The sequence below is a fragment of the Gopherus evgoodei genome, chromosome 1, assembly GCF_007399415.2.
Source record: "Gopherus evgoodei ecotype Sinaloan lineage chromosome 1, rGopEvg1_v1.p, whole genome shotgun sequence".
Classification (NCBI taxonomy): domain Eukaryota; kingdom Metazoa; phylum Chordata; order Testudines; family Testudinidae; genus Gopherus; species Gopherus evgoodei.
The window spans coordinates 337,115,590-337,134,663 of record NC_044322.1 but is presented as its reverse complement, the minus strand read 5'-3'; the positions used below and the strand labels follow the sequence as shown (position 1 = coordinate 337,134,663).

At 43.4% G+C, this 19,074-nt stretch overlaps 1 protein-coding gene and 1 long non-coding RNA gene across 6 annotated transcripts in view; one reads left to right on the top strand and one right to left on the bottom strand.

The window, feature by feature from the left end:
• CPNE8 (copine 8) overlaps positions 1-19,074 on the top strand; it is a 253,547-nt gene that overhangs the window by 155,961 nt on the left and 78,512 nt on the right. For all 5 annotated transcript variants that reach the window (XM_030567773.1, XM_030566943.1, XM_030566068.1 and 2 more), the window contains exon 14: positions 14,159-14,205. In XM_030567773.1, the coding sequence (XP_030423633.1) occupies positions 14,159-14,205 (47 nt within the window). The remainder of the gene's footprint in view (positions 1-14,158; positions 14,206-19,074) is intronic.
• LOC115657110 lies at positions 8,582-18,412 on the bottom strand. The gene is made up of 3 exons (XR_004001935.1): positions 18,289-18,412; positions 17,698-17,699; positions 8,582-8,594 (listed from the first exon to the last, which is right to left on the bottom strand). It is a non-coding gene; the product is annotated as an uncharacterized LOC115657110 (long non-coding RNA).

Here is a 19,074-nt window from a genome sequence, read left to right as displayed (position 1 = left end):
GTAAAATCACTTCTCTATTCCTACTTGAGATTCCCCTGTTTATACATCTCAGTATACATTAGTCCTTTTGGCCACAGCGTCACACTGGGAGTTCATGTTCAACTGATTATCTCCCCACGACTCCTAATTCTTTCTCAGAGTCACTGCTTTGCTGGATAGAATTCCCAATCCTGTAAGTGTGACTTACATTCCTTGTTCTTCTGCTTGAGTTAAAAACAGAGGGCTGCAATTTTATGAAATCATGTAATACAAATTACATTCAAACAACTGCCCAGCCTCTCCAAGCTCATCACCAGAAGCAAACTGTGCACAGACCAGATACACCAAATTTAAGTGGCAGCAGAACAGATGCAAAATGTGCAGGCATATTTCCAGTGCTACAATGATCTACTCCCACAACACACCTTTCAAGATCTATGAGTCCTACCCATGCCTATCACAACACATGGTGTACTTTATTCAGTACACTAAGGCTATGTCTACACTACTGACCTTACAGGTGTAAAGTTACTACCGACCTGTGCCTCTGTAAGGTCTCCGGGTAGCCATTCTATGCTGGGGGAGAGCTCTCTCCTGCTGACATAATTAAACTGCCCTCACTGGGTGGCGGTAAATATGTCAGAGGGAAAGCATCTCCCACCCACGTACTACTGACCACACTGGCACTTTCGTCAGTCGGGACGTGTAGTTTTTTCACACCTCGACGAACAAAAGGTTTACCGACAAAAGTACTAGTGTAGAAAGCCTAAATGCCCAAACAACAACTATGGGGTGAAACCAGGCAATCACTGTGCTCTCAGATTAACCTAAACAGGAAAATGATAAAAGACACACGTGCTATATCATCTGTTTGTGAATACTCTTCACAAAGCGATCACATTATATCTGATCTCTGTCCTCATCCTCAAAGGAAACCTGCACAACACTTGCAAAATATGAGCTTTGGAGCTTAAATTCATAATTTCGATAGACACTAACATTCATGGGCTTAACAAAGACACTAGATTTATGATTTATGCCAACAATCTGTAACACACTAACTTTTTTTGTTCTATGACGGCAGAGGTATTAATGGGCCACTTCACTTTGAATGGTCCGTTAGAATATATGGTAACTACTTATGCTAAACCAGGGGTTCTCAAACTGGGTCGGGACCCCAAAGTGGGTCAGGACCCCATTTTAATGGGGTTGCCAAGGCTGGTGTTAAACTTGCTGGGGCCTAGAACCCTGGCCAAAGCCCAAGCCCCACTGCCTGGGCTGAAGCCCAAGGGGAAGAGAGGGTGGGGGACTAAGATTACATGCCTCCTGCCCAGGGCAGAAGCCCTTGGACTTCAGCTTTGCTCCTTCTCCTCCCAGGGCAGCAGGGATGGACTTGGGCTTCAGTCCCCGCCTCCTGAGGTCTTGCAGTAATTTGATGTTGTGAGAAGGGGGGAGGGGGGCATAGCGTCGGTATGCCTACCATCATGCCTGCAGTTCCATCCCAGGCACATCACACGATCCATTGTCTACAGCCAAGCACTGAGGTACAACCGCATCTGCTCTAACCCCTCAGACAGAGACCAACACCTACAAAATCTTCACCAAGCATTCTCAAAACTACAATACCTGCAAGAGGAAATAAGGAAACAGATCAACAGACCCAGACGTGTACAAAGAAGCCTCCTACTGCAAGACAAGCCCAAGAAAGAAACCAACAGGACTCCACTGGCCATCACATACAGTCCCCAGCTCTTACCCCTCCAACGCATCATCAGGGATCTACAACCCATCCTGGACAATGATCCCACACTTTCACAGGCCTTGGGTGGCAGGCCAGTCCTCGCCCACAGACAACCTGCCAACCTGAAACATATTCTCACCAGTAACTGCACACCGCACCATAGTAACTCTAGCTCAGGAACCAATCCATGCAACAAACCTCGATGCCAACTCTGCCCACATATCTACACTAGCAACACCATCACCAGTTCATTCACCTGCACGTCCACCAATGTAATATAGGCCAGCAATGCCCCTCTGCTATGTACATCGGCCAAACTGGACAGTCTCTATGGAAAAGGATAAATGGACACAAATCAGATATTAGGAATATACAAAAACCTGTAGGAGAACACTTCAACCTCCCTGGCCACACTATAGCAGACCTTAAGGTGGCCATCCTGCAGAAAAAAACTTCAGGACCAGACTTCAAAGAGAAACTCCTGAGCTTCAGTTCATCTGCAAAATTTGACACCATGAGCTCAGGATTAAACAAAGAGTGTGAATGGCTTGCCAACTACAAAACCAGTTTCTCCTCCCTTGGTTTTCACACCTCAGCTGCTAGAACAGGGCCTCATCCTCCCTGATTGAACTAACCTCATTATCTCTAGCTTGCTTGCATATATATACCTATCCCTGGAAATTTCCACTACATGCATCTGACGAAGTGGGTATTCACCCACGAAAGCAAATGCTCCAAAACGTCTGTTAGTCTATAAGGTGCCACAGGATTCTTTGCTGCTCTTAAGTAACTACTTGTGCCACATAAAAGCATCTCTCAACTAAAAGTTTCAACCAAGAAACAACACAAGGAAAGCAATGCATAGAAACTCAAGCTATTCCAGCTTGATCAGTCAAAATTACTGCATGGAAATGAGTGCACAAAGAAGATATGCTTTTCCTTCTCTGAGGAAAGATTGCTTGAATCTTGGCTGGATGACAAATTCCTCCTCTATTCCACCGTGTCAATTTCTAATAGGGATTTTTGTGTATGAGCCATAGCATCTCTAGAGACATGCAGGAAAAGATGAAGTTCCCCTCAAAACAAAGGCTAGACCAAGCTGCATGGGGGTGGGAGGTGGGGGGAAAGGGGAGATTCCATCCCATTTCCAAATATGGTGATCAACAGAATTCTGAATACCACAGCAAGAGTCTCTTATATAAGAATTAGGAGACAGAAGCCATGGCAAACCAATGAATCACCAGAGTTCAGTGATAACTCTAGCTCATCTACTAAACCGATAACTAAAAGATGTAGATAGAAGCTTCTAGCTCACCAAGCTGAGAGCTAGGGTTAGTTGTAGTTTGAAGCCTTTTATCCTAAAGGAGGTAGGCATCGATTGGCATATACAGAGTCAATATTTCTCATGCATTTCAGTAGCTAATAGCTGTATCAGGTGGTTAAAGACTCCTTCAAGTCCCACAGGGCAAAGCAAAATGTTGTCCACCATGGAGGCAGGAATCAACATTTCTTTTTCAAGGAATTATCCACAAATGTTCATAATTGGGTTCCTCTTACCTGGGACAGCATATGGACAATTATAAAGCTATGCAGCAGATGATGCCACAGGGAGGAACACTTCAGAAACTGTGTCCATCAGACAGACTAGCAAAAGGCTGATGGGTGAAAAGATTGTTAATTTTTCCAGTTGAGATTTAGTCTCTAGTTTTTTTTCTACTTATGCCAACTGTTTTTCTTCTTTTATCTGGTTTTTTGCCTGTACTACTTCCTTTTCCTCTCTGCTGTACTCAGTATCTGTCAGGCTCAGTCACCTGCTGCCAGGCAGCTCGGAATGGCAGACCCAGAAACCAGTGCACAAAGAAGGTTGCTTTTCCTACTCTGAGAAAAATTTCTTGAATTTTGGCTGGATGACAAATTCCTCCTTTCCTCCACTCTGTCAGTTCCTAATGAGAATTTATGTGCCTGAGCCACAACACCTATAAAAGACTGTTCTTTCCCCTCATGCAGTGCTGTCATAAACAGATAGCTAAGGGTTAATGTCTCTTTCACCTGAAACACCTGACCAGAGAACCAATCAGGAAACCGGATTTTTTCAACCTTGGGTGGAGGGAAGTGTGTCTCTGAGTCTTTTGTCTGCCTGCTTCTCTGAGCTTTGGAGAAGTACTTTTTATTTTCTAGTCTTCTGTTTCTAAGTGTAAGGACAAAGAGATCAGATAGTAAGTTCTATGGTTTCTTTTCTTTGGTATTTGCATGAATGTAAGTGCTGGAGTGCTTTGATTTGTATTCTTTTTGAATAAGGCTGTTTATTCAATATTCTTTTAAGCAATTGACCCTGTGTTGTATCATCTTAATACAGAGAGAGCATTTGTATTTTTTCTTTCTTTTTTATATAAAGCTTTCTTTTAAGACCTGTTGGAGTTTTTCTTTACTTCAGGGAAATTAAGTCTGTACTCACCAGGGAATTGGTGGGAGGAAGAAATCAGGGGAAAGCGGTGTGTTGGATTGCTAGCCTGATTTTGCATTTCCTCTGGGTGAAGAGGAAAGTGCTTTTGTTCCAGGATTGGGAACGGAGAGGGGGACTCACTCTGCGTAGTTTCACAGAGCTTGTGTCTGTGTATCTCTCCAGGAGCACCTGGAGGGGGGAAGGGAATCAGGATTATTTCCCTTTGTTGTGAGACTCAAGGGATTTGGGTCTTGTGGTCCCCAGGGAAGGTTTTTCAGGGGGACCAGAGTGCCCCAAAACACTCTAATTTTTTGGGTGGTGGCAGCAGTACCAGGTCCAAGCTGGTAACTAAGCTTGGAGGTTTTCATGCTAACCCCCAAATTTTGGACGCTAAGGTCCAGAATCTGGGAATAAGGTTATGTCATGGTGGCAGCGGCGGGATATAGACAGAATCCAGAAGCCAGTAGGAATATTATATTTTTCTTTGCTAAGGGCTTTTTAGCAGAGAGAAACAGTTTGGTTTTAAAAGGGAACCAGAGAGAATTTTTTTTTTCTGCTCTCTCTAGCAGTTTGTGGTTTGCATATTAAGCGAGAAGACTGTTAAGGGTCTTTTGTCATGCAATAGCCCTCCCATTAGGTGGCAAGTACCAGCACTTATATGCATGCAAATTAAGTGGTTTTTCTGGTTTCCCTTAATTGAATATTAGCTAGAGAGAGAAAAGGAAAAAAGCACTGTTGCTAGGCAGACTTCAGGAGGCAACAGAGAGCCTGCAGTTCAGAAGATAAACACCGGAGGGCACCCCAACACAAGAAAACAGGAACCATGACTTCTAAGGCAAGGATTGACGCCGAAGAACAAATCAAAGACGCTGAACACAGGCGACAGATGGAGATGAAAGAAAAGGAAGAAAGCCTCAAACTGGCAGCCTTTCAAAGAGAACAGGCAGCCCAAGAGGCAGCACACAAAAGAAAACTAGAAGAAGAAGAGGTGGCCCACCGCCGAGAAATGGAAAAACAACAAAAAGAAATGGAAAAACAACAAAAAGAGAATGAAGAGAAGGAAAAACAGAGAAAACATGAACTGGAGATGGCAAAAGCTGGGCTGTATGTGCCAGCCAACCCTAACAACCCGGCGCCAATTATTGCTCCACAGCACAGGAAATTTCCCACCTACAAGGCAGGTGATGACACCGAGGCCTTCTTGGAAAATTTTGAAAGAGCCTGTCTTGGGTACAGCATCCCCGAAGACCAGTACATGGTAGAATTAAGGCCACACCTCAGTGGACCTTTAGCAGAGGTGGCAGCTGAAATGCCCAAGCCGCAAATGAATGACTATAAACTTTTTCAAACCAAGGCCAGATACAGGATGGGGATAACCCCAGATCATGCCCGTCGGCGCTTCAGAACCCAAAAATGGAAACCAGAGGTGTCATTTCCCAAACACGCCTACTACATTGCAAAAAACTATGAGGCCTGGTTAACAGGAAACAACATTCAAACCTTGGAAGAAGTGAACCTCCTCATACAAATGGAGCAGTTCTTGGATGGTGTTCCTGAAGACATCACACGGTACATACAAGATAGAAATCCCAAAACTATCGCTGAGGCGGGGGAAATTGGAGCCAAATGGATGGAACTGGCAGAAAGCAAAAAAGCTACTGTCAAGGGGAACGATTACCCCAGGGGGCACACAGACCATAAACCCTACAACCGAGGACAGCCAAAGACCCTCCATACCACCCAAGTAAAGCCACAGATACCCTACTCTTCAACCTCACCAGTCTCCAGTAACTCCCCTCGGCCCAGTGACCCATCAGATGGAAGATGCTTTAAGTGTAATGAACCGGGACATATCAAGGCCAACTGTCCCAAGAACACCATGCGAGTGCAATTCATTACACCACCATCACACCAAAGATCCCCAGGCCCGGATGCCTCTCAAATACCCTTGGAGCGAAGGGAAAACTTGAGAGTGGGCGGAAAGAAGGTTACTGCGTGGAGAGACACGGGGGCACAAGTGTCAGCTATCCACCACTCCTTCGTTGACCCCAAATTCATCAACCCAAAGGCCAAAGTTACAATTTACCCCTTCATGTCACAAGCTGTACACTTGCCTACAGCTCAACTGCCTGTCCAGTACAAAGGCTGGTCAGGAATGTGGACTTTTGCAGTCTATGACAATTATCCTATCCCCATGCTACTGGGGGAAGACTTGGCCAACCAAGTGAAGCGGGCCAAGAGAGTGGGAATGGTTACCCGTAGCCAAACCAGGCAAGTTTCCAGACCCATTCCTGTTCCTGAGCCGTCCACAGACGCCCCGTCTGTGTTACCAGAGACCCAGACAGAGGTAGTGGACCCGGATTCCATGCCTACCACTGAAACAGCCACAGCATCTCCAGTCCCAGGCCCGGAACTGGAACAGCAACCAGCACCAGCAAGTGCAACCACATCTTCAAACTCAACGCCAGAGGGCGCCAGCGAGCCAGAACTGGCAGAAGCACACGACAGCCATACCCAAAAGGCTCAGCCAGAGCCTGAAATACCCTCAGGTGCACCAGCGGAGAGCGGTTCACCAGCAACGGAAACAACCCCATCACCTACATCGCTTCCAGAGGGACCAAGCCCAAGTCCACAGTCTGAGGAAGAACTGGTGACCCCAGCCTCAAGGGAACAGTTCCAGGCTGAGCAGGAAGCAGATGACAGCCTTCAGAAAGCTTGGGCGGCGGCACGGAGCACCCCACCGCCTCTCAGCTCTTCAAATCGATCCCGGTTTGTTATAGACCAAGGACTTTTATACAAGGAAATTCTTTCTGGTGGACACCGGGAAGAATGGCAGCCGCAAAAACAGTTGGTGGTTCCAACTAAGTACCGGGAGAAGCTCTTAAGCTTAGCCCATGATCATCCCAGTGGCCATGCTGGGGTGAACCGAACCAAGGACCGGTTGGGGAAGTCCTTCCACTGGGAGGGGATGGGCAAGGATGTTGCCAAGTATGTCCGGTCTTGTGAGGTATGCCAAAGAGTAGGTAAGCCTCAAGACCAGGTCAAGGCCCCTCTCCAGCCACTCCCCATAATTGAGGTCCCATTTCAGCGAGTAGCTGTGGATATTCTGGGCCCTTTCCCAAAAAAGACGCCCAGAGGAAAGCAGTATGTACTGACTTTAGTGGACTTTGCTACCCGATGGCCAGAAGCAGTAGCTCTAGGCAACACCAGGGCTAACACTGTATGCCTGGCCCTAACAGACATCTTTGCCAGGGTAGGTTGGCCCTCCGACATCCTTACAGATTCAGGGTCTAATTTCCTGGCAGGGACCATGGAAAAACTGTGGGAAACTCATGGGGTGAATCACTTGGTTGCCACCCCGTACCACCATCAAACAAATGGCCTGGTGGAAAGGTTCAATGGAACTTTGGGGGCCATGATACGAAAATTCATCAACGAATTCTCCAATAATTGGGACCTAGTGTTGCAGCAGTTGCTGTTTGCCTACAGGGCTGTACCACATCCCAGTTTAGGGTTTTCACCATTTGAACTTGTGTATGGTCACGAGGTTAAGGGGCCATTACAGTTGGTGAAGCAGCAATGGGAGGGGTTTACGCCTTCTCCAGGAACTAACATTCTGGACTTTGTAAGCAACCTACAAAGCACCCTCCGACACTCTTTAGCCCTTGCTAGAGAGAACCTAAAGGATGCTCAAGAAGAGCAAAAGGCCTGGTATGACAGACATGCCAGAGAACGTTCCTTCAAGGTAGGAGACCAGGTTATGGTCTTGAAGGCGCAACAGGCCCATAAGATGGAAGCATCATGGGAAGGGCCATTCACGATCCAAGAGCGCCTGGGAGCTGTAAACTACCTCATAGCATTTCCCAATTCCCCACTAAAGCCTAAAGTGTACCATGTTAATTCTCTCAAGCCTTTCTATTCCAGAGACTTACAGGTTTGTCAGTTTACAGTCCAGGGAGATGATGCTGAGTGGCCTGACGGTGTCTACTACGACGGGAAAAAAGACGGTGGCGTGGAAGAGGTGAACCTCTCAACCACCCTGGAACGTCTGCAGCGGCAACAAATCAAGGAGCTGTGCACTAGCTTCGCCCCATTGTTCTCAGCCACCCCAGGACGGACTGAACGGGCATACCACTCCATTGATACAGGTAATGCTCACCCAATCAGAACCCCACCCTACCGGGTGTCTCCTCATGCCCAAGCTGCTATAGAACGGGAGATCCAGAACATGCTACAGATGGGTATAATCCGCCCATCTACCAGTGCATGGGCATCTCCAGTGGTTCTGGTACCCAAACCAGATGGGGAAATACGCTTTTGCGTGGACTACCGTAAGCTAAATGCTGTAACTCGTCCGGACAACTATCCGATGCCACGTACTGATGAGCTATTGGAAAAGTTGGGACGTGCCCAGTTCATCTCTACAATAGACTTAACCAAGGGGTACTGGCAAGTACCGCTAGATGAACCTGCCAAGGAAAGGTCAGCATTCGTCACCCATGCGGGGGTGTATGAATTCAATGTCCTTCCTTTCGGCCTTCGAAATGCACCCGCCACCTTCCAGAGGCTGGTAGATGGTCTACTAGCTGGACTGGGAGAATTTGCAGTTGCCTACCTCGATGATGTGGCCATTTTTTCAGACTCCTGGCCCGAACACCTACTCCACCTGGAAAAGGTCTTTGAGCGCATCAGGCAGGCAGGACTAACTGTTAAGGCCAAAAAGTGTCAAATAGGCCAAAACAGAGTAACTTACCTGGGGCACCAGGTGGGTCGAGGAACCATAAACCCCCTACAGGCCAAGGTGCATGCTATCCAAAAGTGGCCTGTCCCAAGGTCAAAAAAACAGGTCCAATCCTTCTTAGGCTTGGCCGGATACTACAGGCGATTTGTACCACACTACAGCCAAATCGCTGCCCCATTGACCGACCTAACCAAAAAGACCCAGCCAAATGCCGTTAAGTGGACTAATGAGTGTCAAAAAGCCTTTACCCAGCTTAAGGCAACGCTCATGTCTGACCCTGTACTCAGGGCCCCGGATTTTGACAAACCATTCCTAGTAACCACAGATGCATCTGAGCGTGGTATAGGAGCAGTGCTCATGCAGGAAGCAACAGATCACAACTTCCATCCTGTCGTGTTTCTCAGCAAGAAACTGTCTGAGAGGGAAAGTCACTGGTCAGTCAGTGAAAAGGAATGCTATGCCATTGTGTACGCCCTGGAAAAGCTACGCCCATATGTTTGGGGACGGCGGTTCCAACTACAAACTGACCATGCTGCACTAAAGTGGCTTCATACTGCCAAGGGGAACAACAAGAAACTTCTTCGTTGGAGTTTAGCTCTCCAAGATTTTGATTTTGAAATTCAACACATCACAGGAGCTTCTAACAAAGTTGCTGATGCACTCTCCCGTGAGAGTTTCCCAGAATCCAGTAGTTAAAAAGTGTTCTTAAAATGTAAAAGTCTGTTAGTTATATACTTAGTAGTATATGTAAAGGTGCATGTGTTGTATTAATCTGTTTATTTTTCAAGTTCTAGAAGGAAATTGCCGCCAGTGAGCTTTCCCACTGTCTGCAATTTGGGGGGCGTGTCATAAACAGATAGCTAAGGGTTAATGTCTCTTTCACCTGAAACACCTGACCAGAGAACCAATCAGGAAACCGGATTTTTTCAACCTTGGGTGGAGGGAAGTGTGTCTCTGAGTCTTTTGTCTGCCTGCTTCTCTGAGCTTTGGAGAAGTACTTTTTATTTTCTAGTCTTCTGTTTCTAAGTGTAAGGACAAAGAGATCAGATAGTAAGTTCTATGGTTTCTTTTCTTTGGTATTTGCATGAATGTAAGTGCTGGAGTGCTTTGATTTGTATTCTTTTTGAATAAGGCTGTTTATTCAATATTCTTTTAAGCAATTGACCCTGTGTTGTATCATCTTAATACAGAGAGAGCATTTGTATTTTTTCTTTCTTTTTTATATAAAGCTTTCTTTTAAGACCTGTTGGAGTTTTTCTTTACTTCAGGGAAATTAAGTCTGTACTCACCAGGGAATTGGTGGGAGGAAGAAATCAGGGGAAAGCGGTGTGTTGGATTGCTAGCCTGATTTTGCATTTCCTCTGGGTGAAGAGGAAAGTGCTTTTGTTCCAGGATTGGGAACGGAGAGGGGGACTCACTCTGCGTAGTTTCACAGAGCTTGTGTCTGTGTATCTCTCCAGGAGCACCTGGAGGGGGGAAGGGAATCAGGATTATTTCCCTTTGTTGTGAGACTCAAGGGATTTGGGTCTTGTGGTCCCCAGGGAAGGTTTTTCAGGGGGACCAGAGTGCCCCAAAACACTCTAATTTTTTGGGTGGTGGCAGCAGTACCAGGTCCAAGCTGGTAACTAAGCTTGGAGGTTTTCATGCTAACCCCCAAATTTTGGACGCTAAGGTCCAGAATCTGGGAATAAGGTTATGTCAAGTGCCTCACATCAAAGGGCCTTTTTCAGAAAAGGCAGGGAGAATGCAACCCAGCAGCTGCTGTTACCAGGAGAGACAGCAGGGACATCAAGAATAACTCTTCAGGTGAAGTGTCCTTGACCTTATGCTGTTTTGGCTATCCCTTTCATGATAAAGGAAATGGCCTGAAGACTCCCTTGTACATTACCCTAAAGCTGGCAGGCCTGCACTGCTTCTCATCATCTTTGTTCCTTATAGCCAACAAGCTATGCAAAATGGTAATGTGCTTGAGGTCCTGGCAATCTGATGATGTAGGCCAAGTGAAGCTTGATAGCCATACCTTTAGAAGACAAACATCTTTTGGGTGAGACTCTGGATAAAGCAAAATCATAAGATTACAAAGTTTCTGATACTTTCAGCTTTTATCTCTCCTCAGCAAAGTCCAGCTTGTGGTCTAAGTTTCAAAGGTTTTCATAAACCGATCTCCATGGATTTCAGACCAATTATGAGTATTCCAAGAGAACTGAAGACTTCCTGACACAACAGGTATTGGCAAGTCTCGCCTTTCTTGAGAGGTAGGATCTGCCATTATCTGCCTGATAACTACAAATTGTTGGAGTTATATGCAATAGAATTCAAGCACCTAGTCATGAAGCACTTTTTATTCCATCCCCAATTTTTTCAGACTGGGAGAAATGGCAGCAGATCAAAGCCATTTGCTGCTGCAGGACACTCGAGTAATAAGTATACTAGATGGTTGTAACTTAACAAAAATATGTCAGTGCACAAGAGGGAATAGTCTATTGTTCACTCAATCTTTGCTTTTCTAGTTCTAGTGTTAAAAGGGCTAAAATTTAAAAAAACTTCTCTATCACTAACTTCAGTAATCATGTCTCTAAATTCACAGAACAAATCTATTGAATAATAATTGCCATTTTTACATAGATGCTTTTCAGGATAGGACTCCAAATTGAAGTGGTGTTCCTTATGGTGAGAACCTTAGCTCATAGTGTGGGTAAGCTAGCTGCTCAGTCTTGCTTGTTTCCTGTTATACTTTGTCCTGGTGAAAGCCACACTTAAAATGTTACCATCTTTTTAACCCTAAAGAGGATTCTCAATGCCATTGGGATCAGGACAGTCACATTCCCTACTTTTTTGACAATCCAGAATCCTCAAATGAAAGAGAACCGTGCCTCCTGTTTTTTATTTCATTGGAACACAGCAGTTCAGGTCCTGAGATTTCCTTTTTATTTTTGTTGAAGGTCCCAAGTATGGGTTGTCCTTAAGAAGGGTAAGAAGTCCTTTCAGTGTATAACAAAGTGAATCATAACTGATATTAAAACGGTATGCAAATCAGTGTGTTTGTTCCTTGGCAGTAAATTCTCACTTGACTTTAGTGATAGCTGACTCTTGGACCCAAGATTGTGTCCTCTGTCCTAGCCATTAAGTGTGTAAAAATGGCCATACAGGGTCAGACCAATGGTCCATCTAACCCAGTATTGTGTCTTCTGACAGTGGCTTATATCAAATGCTTTAGAAGGAATTAACAGAACAGGACAATTATCAAGTGATCCATCTCTTGTTGTCCAGTCCCAACTTCTGGCAGAGATTTAGGGACACCTAGAGCATGGGGTTGCGTCCGTCACCAGCTTGGCTAATAGCTGTTGATGGAACGATCCTCCATTAATTTATCTAATTCTTTTTTGAACCTAGTTATACTTTTGGCCTTCACAACATCCCCTGGCAACAAGTTCCACAGGTTGACTTTACATTGTGTGAAGACATACTTCCTTATGTTTGTTTTAAAGCTCCTTTCTATTAATTTCATTGGGTGACTCTCTAGTTCTCATAGGAAGGGGTAAATATCAGTTCCCTATTCACTTTCTTCTTCACACCATTCAAGATTTTATAGACCTCTCTCATATCCCTCCTTAGTCATTTCTTTTCTAAGCTGAATAGTTCCAGTCTTTTTAATTCTCCACATATTAAGCTGTTCCAAGCCCCTAACCATTTTTTGTTGCCCTTCTCTGTACTTTTTCAAATTTTGATATATCTTTAGAAGATGGAGCAACCAGAACAACATGCAGTATTGCAGATGTGGGTGTACCATGGGTTTATTAGCTGTCTGTTAGCTATTCCTTTCCTAATGGCTCCTAACATTTTGTTGGCTTTTTTGACTCCTGCTGTACATTGCACAGATGTTTTCAGAGAACTGTCCCTGATGACTCCAAGATCTCTTTCTTGAATGGTTACAGTTAACTTAGACCCCATCATTTTGTATGTATAGTTGGAATTATGTTTTGTAATGTGCATTACTTTGTACTTATCAACACTGAATTTCATCTGCCATTTTGTTGTCCTGTCACTCAGTTTTGTGAGATCCCTTTGTAACTCTCTGCAGTCAGCTTGGACTTAAGTATCTTGAGTAATTTTATATCATCTGCCAACTTTGCTGCCTTACTGTTTACCCCCTTTTCCAGATCATTTATTGAACAGCACTGGTTCTGTACAGATCATTGGGGACCCCACTACCTACCTCACTCCTCTCTGAAAACTGACCATTTATTCCTAGTCTTAATTTCCTATCTTTTAACCATTACCAATCCATGAGAAGTCTTTGGTGTGGAACGTTGTCAAAGGCTTTGTGAAAGTCCAGGAAGTACACCATATCCACTAGATCAGCGGTTCTCAAACTAGGACAACCGCTTGTTCAGGGAAAGCCCCTGGCGGGCCAGGCCAGTTTGTTTACCTGCCACATCCTCAGGTTTGGCCGATTGCAGCTCCCACTGGCTGCGGTTCGCTGCTCCAGGCCAATGGGGACTTCAGGAAGCGGTGCAAGTGGCAGCTGCAATCAGCCGAACCTGCGGATGTGCCAGGTAAACAAACTGGCCCAGCCCGCTGGGGCTTTCCCTGAACAAAGCAGCAGCCCTAGTTTGGAACCACTGCACTAGATCACCCTTTGTTCACATGGTTGTTAAAATCCTCAAGGAATTCTAATAATTGGTTAGACTGAATTACCCTTTACAAAAGCCGTGTTGATTCTTCCCCAACATATTGTGTTTCAACCAGTTTACCTGGTATTGAAGGCAGGAAGCAGGGAAAAGCCAAGGGATGGGGGTGGGACAAAATTAAATGAAAGCCAGACATGTCTTATACAGTGTATAGTGTATGAAGTTATTGCTATAAAATGAATTGGTAAAGTATTTTGAACTGAAGCTTTGGTGAGGTGGATGGGTTTCTCCGAGATGGGACCACTGAATCCACCCAGTTGTATAACGCTTCTACGTATTTAAAAGGAGAGAGACTCTTACACAAATGTAATTTACAAGTAAGGGAAAATAGTGTTTTGAAGAGTAGTAACCTCAAGAATTAATGCTTAATTGATAACACTGTATAAAAGTCAAAATAATGCACAGTGATTTTAACCTGTATTTTGCAGTGATACCTTTTGACCAGAAAGCTAATGCATTATAACATGTATATTAGTCCATTAAAAGCTATATTATTTTCCTTGCATATTTTTACAACTATCAATGGTATTACTAACAAGATTCCTATTTTGCTTGTTTGACAGAACCCAAATCAATTTCACAGTGGCTATTGATTTCACAGCATCAAATGGTGAGTAGCAAAAGTAGCTTCAGAACTATTTTTCTTTAGTACTACATATGTATTTCTATATTTATTCTACACAGCTTAGATTTGCGATTATTGTATATTATTTGTGTCACTATAATGCTTAGTGGCCCCAACCATATCAAAGCCCCGTTATTATAATGTACAAACATAGAGTAAGAGAGAGTTCCTGCCCCAAAGAGCTTATAGTTTAGACAAGACAGACAATGGGTTGGGAGGAAGAGAGATAATAAACAAGCAAAGTGAACATTGTGATGGCCTGCAAACATCATGTTCATCATTATCAAGGCATGTCCCTCGCTGTCCATCATTGGCGATCTTATCATGCTACCAAAGCTTTTGGTGACCACATGACCACTGACTGTGCAGCAGCATTCCTTTTTAAACATGCTGTAATTCATTAATCTTCCGTCCAAGAAAGCCTTCAAAACCAAACCAATGCTGATGGAGATGGTTGCTGAGTTCAGCCATGAATATCTTCATTACTAATCTTCTCCTGCAACTTGTATGAAATAGCTGATGAAGACAACCAGAATCAAAATGCACAGTCAGCCATGGAATTCCTTGCCAGAGGATATTGTGAAGGCCAAAACTATAAAAGGGTTAAAAAAAGAACTAGATAAATTCATAGAGGATAGGTCCATCAATGGCTATTAGCCAAGATGGGCAGGGATGGTGTCCCTAGCCTGTTTGCCAGAAGCTGGGAATGGGTGACAGGGAATGGAGCACTTGATGTTTACCTGTTCTGTTCATTCCCTCTGTGACACCTGGCATTGGCCACTGTCAGAAGACAGGGTACTGGGTTAGATGTACCTTTAGTCTGACCCAGTATGGCCTTTCTTATGTTCAGAAACATCAGTTCCTTGCTCTTCAGCCTTCCTCAGCACCCATGCTTTATTTCCATGAAGTAAAGATAGTGTAACTGTTTTGTATAAATCTTCAGCTTTCTTGTAAGTTTGATGTGTCAAAGTCTCCACAAAGGCCACTAAAGGGCTCAAAACATGTCAGTTACTGTTATACAACCATTTATATCTTTCAAACATGTCTGTGATGCTTTCCAAGTAGTTGACAGTTGTCACCTGCTCCGTCTCCCATCGAAATAAGTTAATACTAAACTGATTGTAATCTAGATTTGGAGGCTGCTTGAAGGTAATTTTATCTGAATTAATAATCAAACCAATGTGCGCTGCTTCTTGCCTGACTATATCAGCTGTAGTGATTCACCATATTGAGCCAACAAGTCAATGCCGTTGTCATATTTGAGTCTCAAAGTAACATGACGTTCACCTCAATGCCACTGACAGATGCCTCTTCAAGCTTACCCCTCAACCAGCAATGGTGATATTGACTAGCAGTGGAGATAGAAGAGAGGCAAGGTTAGTGGGGTAATAACTTTTATTGTTGGTGGAAGGGACAAGCTTCCAAGCTTCACAGAGTTCTTCCTCAGGTCTAGATAAAGTAACCAGCGTGTCCAAGCTAAATAAAAGGTGGGACAAATTGTTACGCAGAAGGGGTTCTTACGTGCTGTAGGAGATCACGTAAAATGTCGTAGGACAATAGAGGGTTAGCAGAGGCAGTAGGGTGTGTTACAAATAGTTATAATGAGCCATAAAATCAGTATCCCTGTTAAAACTATGTTTTTTAGTGTCCAGAAAAGTTATGAATTTAAGTTACCAGGCTTATTTTTTGAAGGTGGTGTGCAGGTTTCCTTTGAGGATGAGGACTGGGAGGCCAGATATGGAGTGAATGCTGTGTGAAAAGTGTTCACTGACGGGTGATAGGTGTTTTTAGAATCATAGGACTGGAAGGGATCTTTGAGAGGGACCAAGTCCCCTACACTCATGACAGGACAAAGTATTATCTAGACCATCCCTTAGAGGTGTTTGTCTCACTTGCTCTTAAAAATCTCCAAGGATGGAGATTCCACACCTCCCTGGTCAATTTAAACCAGTGCTTAACCACCCTGACAGGAAGTTTTTCCTTATGTCCCACTTACACTGCCCTTACTGCAATTTAAACCCATTGCTTAGACGATAAGGAGAATAATTTTTCTCACTCCTCTTCGTAACAACTTTTTATATACTTGAAAACGTATGTCCTATCTCAGTCTTCTCTTCAGTTGAGGCCTAGTCAGCATGGAGTGGAGTAGAGCAGAAGAATTACTTCTCATGTCTTGTTTACAACACTCCTGCTAATACATCCCAGAATTGTTTGCCTTTTTTTGCAATAATGTTGCTCCGGTGACTCATATTTTGCTTGTGATCCCCTATGATCCCCAGATCCCTTTCTGAAGTACTCCTTCCGAGGCAGTCATTTCCCATTTTGTATGTGTGCAGCTGATTGCTCCTTTCTAAATGGAGCATTTTGCATTTGTCCTTATTGAATTTCATCCTGTTTATTTCAGACCATTTCTCCAGTTTGTCCAGATCCTTTTGAATTTTAATCCTATCCTCCAAAGCACTTGCAACCCCTCCCAGCTGGGTATCATCCACAAACATTATAAGCATACTCTATGCCATTATCTAAATAATTGATGAAGATATTAAACAGAACTGGACCCAGAACTAATCCCTTCGGGTCTCCACTCGATATGCCCACCCGTCTTGACTTCGAACCACTGATAAGTACTCTCTGGGAATGGTTTTCCAATCAGTTATGCACCCACCTTATAGTAGCTCTATGTGGGTAGCTTATAGTAGCTCCATGTGTTTTCCTGGTTTTGTTTATGAGATGGTAATGCGAGACCTTACTAAAGTCAAGATATACCACGTCTACTGCTTTCCCCCTGCCCCCATTCACAAAGCTTGTTATCCTGTCAAAGAAAACTATTCGGTTGGTTTGAAAAATCCATGTTGAGTGTTACTTACCCTATTATCTTCTAGATGTTTGCAAATTGATTGCTTAATTATTTACTCTCTTATCTTTCAAGATACTGAAGTTAAGCTGGCTCATCTGTAATTCCCTGAGTTATCCTTATTTCCTTTTTTATAGATGGGCACTATATTTGCCCTTTTCCAGTCTTCTGGAATCTCTTCCATCTTCCATGACTTTTCAAAGATTATTGCTGATGGCTCAGATACCTCCTCAGTCAGCTCCTTGAGTATTCTAGGAAGTATTTCATCAGGCCCTGGTGACTTGAAGACATCTGACTTATCTAAGTACACCTCTTCCCCGATATTATGCTGTCCTTAGGAGCCAAAAAATCTTACCGTGTTATAGGTGAAACCGTGTTATACTGAACTTGCTTTGATCTGCTGGAGCGCGCAATCCCGGCCTGGAGTGCTGCTTTACCATGTTATATCTGAATTCGTGTTATATCGAGTCACGTTATATTGAGGTAGAGATGTAATTTTTAACTTGTCCTTTCCCTATTGTAGCCTCTGATCCTACCTCATTTTCACTGGCATTCACTATGTTAGAGGTCCAATCAATACTAACCTTTCTGATGAAAACTGAAACAAAAAAGTCGTTTAACACTTCTGCCATTTCAACATTGTCTCTGATTATTCCCCTCCCCGCACACCCTGGCCTAGGTCTTTCTTTTGCTTCTAATGTATTTATAGAATGTTTTCTTGTTACCTTTTATGTCTCTAAGTAGTTTAATCTTGTTTTGTGCATTGGCCATCCTAATTTTATCCCTACATACTTGTGTAGTTTGATTATATTCTTCCTTTGCAATTTGACCTAGTTTTCCCTTTTTGTAGGACTCTTTTTTGAGTTTCAGATAATTGAAGATATTCTGGTTTAGCCAAGTTGGTCTCTTGCTATACTTCCAATTATTCTTCCACAGTGGGATAGTTTGTTTTTGTGCCATTAATAATGATTCTCTGAAAAACTGCCAGCTCTCTTGAATGGTTTTCCCCCTTAAACTTACTTACCTACCAACTCCCTGAGTTTGCTAAAGTCTGCCTTCTTGAAATCCATTATTGTTATTGTGCTGTTTTCCCTCCTACCAGTCCTTGGAATCAGGAACTGTATCATTTCATGATTACTTTCACCTAAGTTGCCTTCCACTTTAAAATTCTCAACCACTTCCTCCCTATTTGTCAAATCAAATCTTGAACAGACTCTCCTCTTTCTGAACTAAAAAATTGTCTCCAATACATGCTAAGAACTTGGTGGATAATCTGTGCCTGGCTGCATTATTTTCCCAACAGAAGTCTGGGTAGCTGAAGTGCCCCAATCACCACCAAGTCCTGTGATATGGATGATTTTGTTAATTGTTTAAAAAAAGCCTCATCTACCTCTTCTTCCTGGTTAGGTGGTCTGTAATAGACCCCTACCATGACATCAGCCTTGGTTTTTACCCCTTCATCCTTACACAGAGACTTTCAACAAGTCTATCTCCTATTTCCATCTTAACCTAAATCCAAGTGTATACATTTGTAACATATAAGGCAACACCTCCTTCATTTTTTCCATGCCTGTCCTTCCTGAGCAAGCTGTTCCCTTCTGTACCAATATTCCAATCATGCATATTATCCCATCAAGTGTCTGTGATGCCAACTGTCGTAGTTGTGTTTATTAACTAGCATTTCAAGTTCTTCCTGCTTATTCAAAAAATTAATTCTGATTAATTGTGCTGTTAAATAATAGAAAACCATTTATTAAAATATTTTGGATGTTTTCTACATTTTAAATGTATTGATTTCAATTACAAAACAGAATACAAAGTGTACAGGGCTCACTTTGTTTTTATTACAAAAATTTGCACTCTAAAAAAGAAACAAGTATTATTTTACTGCAATCCCTTTATCGTGAAAGTGCAACTTAAAAATGTAGGGGTTTTTTGTTACATAACTGCACTAAAAAAAAAAATCCATGTAAAACTTCAGAGCCTACAAGTGCGCTCAG